The sequence below is a fragment of the Passer montanus genome, unplaced genomic scaffold (assembly GCF_014805655.1).
Source record: "Passer montanus isolate IOZ18808 unplaced genomic scaffold, ASM1480565v1 scaffold116, whole genome shotgun sequence".
In the NCBI taxonomy this organism is placed as follows: Eukaryota; Metazoa; Chordata; class Aves; order Passeriformes; family Passeridae; genus Passer; species Passer montanus.
Genome location: NW_024358278.1, coordinates 1,164,270 through 1,172,398, shown reverse-complemented (window position 1 = coordinate 1,172,398; position 8,129 = coordinate 1,164,270). Strand labels below are relative to the sequence as shown.

Sequence of the window (8,129 nt, the reverse complement as noted above, 5' to 3'; positions counted from 1 at the left end):
CCGACACCCAGGGCCAGCACAATCCAGCTGTCCCCTGGGCATCCCACGCTGCAAATCCCACTTTTGCGGCCGTTGGAATTCCCCCGACACCCGCCGGGATACAGATGCTCGCCCAAGATCCCAAGGCAGATGTTTTGGGGAGCCCCCCCGTGCTGGCCCAGCTGTTTCTCCGGCCTGTCCCTCCCCATCCCAGCTGTGACCCCTCCCCAGCCCCTCCGGGCATTCCCGCAGGTGCCGGAGCGGGCTCTGATTGCGGAGCGGGGCGGAGCGGGGCGGAGCGGGGCTGCTCCGAGCGCTCCGTGCCGCGGGCTCCCGGCGCATCCCGCTCCCGTGAGTGCCCCGAACGGTGGGAACGGGATCCACCGAGCCGGGCCGGCACGGCACCCAGCTGGGGCACAGCGAACCGGGCCGGCTGGGACACCAAAGGGTCAGAGCCGAGCGGGCAGGATGGGATCTGGGTGAACCGGGCAGGATCGGGAGGGATGGGGCTGGAAAGGGCAGGATGGAGCCCTAAGGGGTCAGAGTGAGCCCGTGCCTGCCGAAGCATCCCGCTGTGGTAAGTGCCGCGTACCGGGAGTACGGGACAAGCCGAACCGGGAAAGGATGGAATTCGCGGGCAGGAAGAACGGGATGGGACTGGAACCCAACAGGGTTAAACCCAGCGGGGTAAAATGGGACTGGATCGGACAGAATGGGACCGGACCGGGCAGGAAAGGACCCCCCAGTGTCAGACCCGCCCAGGCAGGATGGGACCCTACAGGGTGAGAGTGACCCCGCTCCTTCCCGGCACATCCCGCTGCCGGTAAGCGCCGCCAGCGGGGAGCGGGGCACGGGACGAGGCGAGCCGGGAAAGGAGGGGATCCGAGCGGGTCGGAGTGAGCCGGGCAGGATGGGACTGACAGGGCAAGATGGGACCCAACGGGGTCAGACCCAGCTGGGCAGGAGGGGTCCGAGCGGGTCAGAGTGACCGGGCAGGGTCAGACCCGAGGGGCAAGGCTGAGCCCGGCAGGATGCGATCCAACGGGACCAAACCAAACTGGGCAGGATGGGGGCAGGCTGGGCAGGACTGGACCCAAACGGATCGAATTGAACTGGGCAGGATGGAAGAGAACGGGGCCAGATCCAGAGAACAGCCGTGCTTTGGGATTTGGGGTGATCCCAGAGCCGCTCCGAATGGAAGCTGCCCGGCTTTGCCCTTGGGGAGGTTTGGCAGCTCTTACCGTGGAGCAGGGCTCAAATTCCCACCGTGATCCCGCTGGCAGGGCTGGTGCAGGGTGGATTCTCCCCTGTGCCTCTTCTCCCGTGGTCTGGGGTGCCTGCATCCCTCAGGCATCCACAGGGATCAGCCCCGTGCCAGAAGTTGTATTGCACATAAATGTGCTTAAGTGTGCTCAAGGGACCTGGTTTCCCTTGGCACCTCTGCTGTGGGTGCCCGTAGCCTGGCCTCTACCTTTTGTATATATTTAAATGTATTTGTGCACGTGTGCATACAGAGGTATAAATATATCCCTCTATATGAGCATGTATAGATGTATAAATATATTTCTGTATACATGGATGGAGACATGTATCAACATGAGTGTGACTCCATGTGCTCAGGGACATATATTTGTGTGTAGGGGTGTAGAAATTTCTGTATATGTGTGTGTATATTCTGTGAGTGGAGAGATTTAGATTTATATATATATATTTTATTTTTTTTATAAATATGTAATGTGTGTGTGGAGAGCCATAGATATGGTTGGATGTAGTGAGATACATATAGAGAGAGATGTGCAGAGGTGTATTTCTGTATAGAGATATGTGTTTATGTTTGTATTTGTATTTATATTTACATGCATAGTGGTATAAGCCAGCTGAGACTGGGAAAGCTCGTTGCACCTTCCCTGTCCCCATCATTCCCTTTCCAGCAGGGAATCACAGCCCAGGATGCCCAGAGCCTCCTTGAGGTGCTGATTTATGATGGGGCACCAAACTGTGGGAAGATGAATGTGCACACCCAAGGACAGAGTGGCTCTGCCACCACCCTGTGCCCAACAATCCATGTTTAGCACCCCAAAACTCCCAGTGTTGTCCCAATTTTTCCACATTGTTACACCCTGAGGCTTCACTGAATGGAGATTTCCCTTAAAACATCCAAGCCTGGCTGCCCACCGGGCAGAGGGGCACCTGAGGATATTTTGGCCCCAGCCAGGAGATGTTTGGGGATAAGGATGTGGTGGCTTTGGCCAAATGACACGCAGGATGGAGCATCCCTCTTTGGAACTTGCTGAGCTGGAGCTTTCACTTCCACCCAGCCCAGAGTGCCAGCCCTGCCAGCCAGCCACAGAGACCAGGATGGGAAAGATAAACCACAGAGGAACATTTCCAAGGGACAAAGCCTTCCCCACATCCTATTCCAGGGCAGCAACATCCAAAAGCTTTTCCCCACTGTGTCCAGCTCGCAGAATCCCCCTCCAAATCAATAGCAGGGCGTTAATTAAAGCTAATTCCACTGGAGAAGGGCTTGGATTGAAAGTAAAGAGGTTGGAGGGGGCACGTGCAGGGGGAAGCTCGCGGCTGCGGGTGATTATTTTTAATCTCTTCCCCATCTGGCCACAGAAGCAGCTCCACTTCTCTTTCCTGATCCTTGTTCCTCCTCTGCAGGCACCTGAAACCTCTGGGATGAGGGTGACCCCATCCTGACCCTTCTCAACACCACAGGCACCCCTTTTTCCCCCCCTAAAGTCTCATTTCCCAATGGGTTTCAGCCAGTGCCCGTCGCTGTGGTGGCAGGGTGCCAGCTCCTGTGGATGTGGGAGGTGCCAGCCCCATCACCCCAAGAGCTGGCAGGGATTCCCATGATGGGGTTTTGGGGTGAGAAAAGGGACTTTTGGGATAATCCACCCCAACAGACAATGAGGTGGGAACATGCCCTGGGCACAGAAATTGGTCGAGGCTGAGGCTCTCAGTGTGGTTTCATTAATTGGTTTCATTAGTTGGTAGGTGGTAGCAGAATGTGACTGTGGGTTCTGGGCAGCTGCAGGCCCTGGATACAGCTGGGATGGGGATTCTCCAGTGTCCCACCTTTCCCTGGGATCAGGAGGGATTTTTCCTCCTCTCCTCCAGCTTTCCCATCCCTCCAAACCCAGCAGCAGGCGGCTCCAGTGCTGTTTCCCTCTTACAAAGAGGGTTTTTTCCTCATTTGCCATTGTTTGGGGAGGGAATCCTTCTTTTTCTGGCTGCTCTTCCTTTCTTTGGGTGCCCTCCCTAACTGAAGACCTTGGGCATGGCCCTCAGCAATGCCCTGCCAACACCTCCAAGGGGTGTTTTGGGGGGAAAATATGTTGAAAAGGGGTGTAGACCACACTAATACACTTCAAACTCAGTGCCTGTGCCTCAGTTTCCCTTGTTTTACTGCAGCACCTGCACAGCTGGAGCATCTTTTTCCTCTTGGTGCCACAGTGCCAGGGGACTTCCCTGTCCCCAGCATCTGCCCGCAGTCGGAAGGAGCCAAATATGAGGGAAATGAGGCAAAAATGGAGGAGAGGAGGCAAAAAAAAAGAGGAAAAATGAGCAAAAAATGAGAGGGAAAGTTTTTAAAAGTACAGAAAAGACCAAATAATCCCGAGCCAGCCACATCCTGGCACCTTCAGGCAGGAGCATCCCCTTGCCTGGTGGCATCTGAGCCGTGCCACAGCCGTGCAGTGCCAGGCAGAGCCATTCCTGCCAGCTGGGTTTCTGTTCCCCGTTCCCCCGGGCTGAAAGAGGAAAGGGAAGTGTTGCTCAATGGGGCGAGCACAGCACCCACAGATGTGCCAAGGGCTGGCAGAGCCGTGGCTCCCAGCACACCGGGGCACCCCAAGAGGTAAGAGGCACTCGCAGGCCCCCTCTGCCCAGCCGCCTTGTCCCCAGTGTCCTTGGTGGGGACACTGGGGGGGTGGCAGAGGTTCCTGTGGGTGCTGCCCCGACCTTGGGTCCTGGGGGAGGTTTGGGGGGACCCGGGGGAGCTTTGGGGGGAGCCAGAGGATGGGAAAGTTCACAGGCCTGGAGCATTTATTGGCCTGGAGGGGAGGTGGGTGCTGGGGCTGCCTGGAGCTGGGGTGACAGTGGGGTGACAGTGGGGTGACAGTGGGGTGACAGTGGGATGCAGGGGGGCTCAGCAGGGTTTAGGGGGGCACGGGGGGCTGATGAGGGCTCAGTGAGGTGACAGAGGGACTCAAATAGGGTGTGATGGGACGAACGGGGGTGCAGGGGGACTCAACAGGGTACCAGGGGACGGGAGGTGTGTGCAGCAGCCAGGGGACGGATTCACAAGCCCCAAAATCGTGTCCCCAACACCGGCACCATGGCTGGGCTGGGCTCTGGGGACTGCTGAATCCTCAGACACCTGACATGGGGGTGTACAAGCTGACAGGCTGGCCCCTGGGCTCGTTTGTCTCTCTCTCCCTGGTGCCCTGTGCCCCATGCTCCTGGCTGGAGCTCGGGCACCTCCTCCCTGCCTCAGTTTCCCCTTCCCAGGGGCCACCCCCTTCCAGGCAGGTTTGTGCCCAGGGCAGCAGGGGAAGCGGGGGCCGTGCCTCCTGCCAGGGCTGCATCCAGGGCAGGGCAGGGAGGAGGGCAGGGAGGAGAAGCGGCTCTCCAGGACCTGCTGCGCCCGCGGGCGGAGCGGGGGTCGCGCCGGGCTCCGGGCGGGTGGCACGTCCCGGGCTGAGCCCGGCTGGCCGCGGGGCTCTGGCACCCCCTGCAGAGGAGCAGGAAGCCCTGCCGGCGGCTACCCGAGCATCCTGCCGCAATTTCCTCCGCCGGAGGGGGCTGGCAGCGGCTCGGCCCCGTGCGAACCTTTCTGTGCGGGATAAGTGCGTCGGGAAGTGGAGCTGGGATGGCTGGGATGGTGGCAAGTGTGGCTACCACGCTGTGCTGTGCGGTCCCACTCGCTCTGCCTAAATCCATCACTGTGGCTTAGAAACCTGGGACCACAGGAGGGTCTGGCATGGAAGTGACCTTAAAGATTCATTCCAAGCCCCTGCCATGGGTAGAGACACCTCACACTAGCCCAGGGTGCTCCAAACCCTGTCCAACCTGGCCTTGGACACTTCCAGGGGTGCCACAGCTTCCCTGGGTAGCCCAGGTCTCCAGAGCAGAAGGGCTCCTTTGGGACAGCTCCGGGGCCTCCTCTGGGCTCTCTCCAGCAGCTCCAGGTGCTGCTGCTGTGTCCCCAGGGCTGGGGCAGCTCTGCAGCTGGGCTCTCACCCGGGCTCAGGGGCAGAATTCCCTCCCCTGCTGCCCACGCTGGGGGATCAGCCCAGGACAGGGGGGTTGCACATGACTGCACGTGGTTGGGTCATGTCCAGCTTCCCATCCACCAAATCACCCTCAGGGCTGCTCTCCATCCCTTCATCCCCCAGCCCGTGTGCATACTGGGGCTTGTCCCAGCCCACAGAACACCAGTCCAGGTTCATGTGACGCCACGCAGACGAGTCACCACCTGTCCCCTCTGACATTCACAGGTGCTGCGGAGGCACCGTGCCGGCAGAGAGGACACTGACGGCTGGGCACACCACCATGGCCAACCTGACAGCCACGAGCGCCGGCAGGAACTCGTGCACCTACCACGAGGAGTTCAAGCAGGTGCTGCTGCCCCTGGTGTACTCGGTGGTGTTCGTGGTGGGGCTGCCCCTCAACGCCGTGGTCATCGGGCAGATCTGGCTGGCGCGGAAGGCGCTGAGCCGCACCACCATCTACATGCTCAACCTGGCCGTGGCCGACCTGCTCTACGTCTGCTCCCTGCCCCTCCTCATCTACAACTACACCCAGAAGGACTACTGGCCTTTCGGGGACTTCACCTGCAAATTCGTGCGCTTCCAGTTCTACACCAACCTGCACAGCAGCATCTTCTTCCTCACCTGCATCAGCGTGCAGCGCTACCTGGGCATCTGCCACCCCTTGGCCTCGTGGCACAAGAAGAAGGGCAAGAAGCTGACGTGGCTGGTGTGCGCGGCCGTGTGGTTCATCGTCATCGCCCAGTGCCTGCCCACCTTCGTCTTCGCCTCCACGGGCACGCAGAGGAACCGCACGGTCTGCTACGACCTGAGCGCGCCCGACCGCTCCGCCGCCTACTTCCCCTACGGCATCACCCTCACCTTCACCGGCTTCCTGCTGCCCTTCGTGGCCATCCTGGCCTGCTACTGCAGCATGGCCCGCATCCTGTGCCAGAAGGACGAGCTCATCGGCCTGGCCGTGCACAAGAGGAAGGACAAAGCCGTGCGTATGGTCATCATCGTGGTCATCGTCTTCTCCATCAGCTTCTTCCCCTTCCACCTGACCAAGACCATCTACCTGATCGTCCGCTCGTCGCCCGCCCTGCCCTGCCCGGCCCTGCAGGCCTTTGCCATCGCCTACAAGTGCACGCGGCCCTTTGCCAGCATGAACAGCGTGCTCGACCCCATCCTCTTCTACTTCACGCAGCGCAAGTTCCGCGAGAGCACCCGCTACCTCCTCGACAAGGTGAGCTCCAAGTGGCGGCACGACCACTGCGTCACCTACGGCTCCTAGGCGAGGACGAGGCCACCCCGGTGCCACCAAGGCACGGGGCATTTCGGCTCTAAACTCCATGGAGTAGAGATGGCTTCACCAGGAACATGCTGGAGGAGGTGAGGATGGTATCTCCCAAGCTGGCAGCACTTTCAGCCCATCTGCAGCCGGGTGATGGATCCACGGTGATCCACCTCCGTACAGTGTTAACCCCATCACAGATCCAGTGTTCTCTCCCTTGCTCGCTTGGAGCAGCTCAGCACCTTGGTGGTCAAGCCACCGATGCACCAAAGACCCACTGGGACCGTGGGAACAAGATGGAGCTCCATGGAGGACACATCCTGGCTCAGGATGAGCTGCTGGGGGATGATTTGTCCCCATACTCAATTACAAATTCCCTGATGGGGACAGCATGAAGACTGGGAAGGGGTTGGTTCAGCCCATACCACGGGGCCATGTGCTCCTCCAGCTCAAGATCAGTGTCATGGGTGGTTTTAGTGAAACATCTTTTTTGGGACATCCCTATCCCCCAGTGCCCGGAATGAGGCCACACCAGCAAGAGACACAAGCTCACTGGTATTGCTGGTGCTGCAAAATGGTGCACGAGCACTCCTGGACAGACTGGGAAGAGGGAAAGGGGACAGCAGGGCAGCTGGAACACCCATGCTGGACTTCCCACTGAAGCCACGACCATGGGCTGGGTTAGGCACAAGCCAGCAGCACTGTCACCTCCTGATGACCTTCACCTGAATCCAGCTCCCTGCTTAGCCCAGCACCCCAAATCTGGCCCGTGCTGGTGTCAGTGGTGCCCTGCTGGCACCTCCTAACCAGGATCCACCACAATCAGAGCCAGCACACGTGGACACAACACCCAGAGCTGGCAGATGCATTCCACAGAGAGCTACTCAGTGTCCTCGCCATGTCACCACACATCCCACAGCTGGCTTGGCCTCTCCATGGGGTTGGCACTTGAACTGTGCTCCCCCAGCCCCTATGGGGATGCTGCTCCCTCACAGCAAGGAGGGGTTTGCGAGGTGGATGCACCACTCATCGCTCTGCGAGTCTCCTCTAACATATAGGATGTGTGGAATTAACTCCTGCTCTCTCTCAGATGGGTGTATACACCCACTGGATGTACAGACATAGAATCCATCCGAGCAGAGGGAGGTTTGTGGCCCAGCCCAGGCTCTGCACTGCAGAAATTCTCTGCCTGAACATGGTAGATGTATCTATAATGTATATATATATATAAATATATATGTGGATGACTGCATTTGTCATGTCTGCTTATAATAACCACACCTAAGTGGATTGAAGTCATTTGCTTCCAATCTCCAGGGCTGAGCAGCCCTCCAGCTTGGCTGCCTGCAGCTGGCCAAGCGTGCAGCTCCATCCTGCCTTGCTCCCTGCAGGTACACAGGTTCTCCTCAGGTTCCTGGCCACCACCCATCCATGCTGGCAGTGCCACTGTGTCTCCTTGCTGTCATGAGGATGGGAGGGTGTCCAGAGTGGTCACAGGCTCTCAGGTGATGCTCAGAGATCTCAGCATCACGGCTTTGCTGGGTCAGGGAGGGATCCTGCAGCAGCATTAGCTCAAACCACCTGGTTTTGCAGGA

General features: G+C 58.9%; 1 protein-coding gene across 4 annotated transcripts; it reads left to right on the top strand.

Annotated features, from left to right (window-relative positions):
- The first annotated feature begins 277 nt into the window (after positions 1–277).
- Positions 278–7,778, top strand: P2RY6 (pyrimidinergic receptor P2Y6). Of its 4 annotated transcripts, none has more exons than XM_039697095.1 (2): positions 278–330; positions 5,490–7,778. In XM_039697095.1, exon 2 carries the CDS (start codon positions 5,545–5,547, stop codon positions 6,532–6,534), a length of 990 nt encoding a protein of 329 aa, XP_039553029.1. In that variant the 5' UTR covers positions 278–330; positions 5,490–5,544; the 3' UTR covers positions 6,535–7,778. The 4 variants fall into 4 exon arrangements, with proteins under 4 accessions (XP_039553029.1, XP_039553027.1, XP_039553026.1 ...); XM_039697093.1 differs by having other exon boundaries at positions 279–427; XM_039697092.1 differs by having other exon boundaries at positions 279–556.
- The last annotated feature ends 351 nt before the right edge of the window (positions 7,779–8,129 follow it).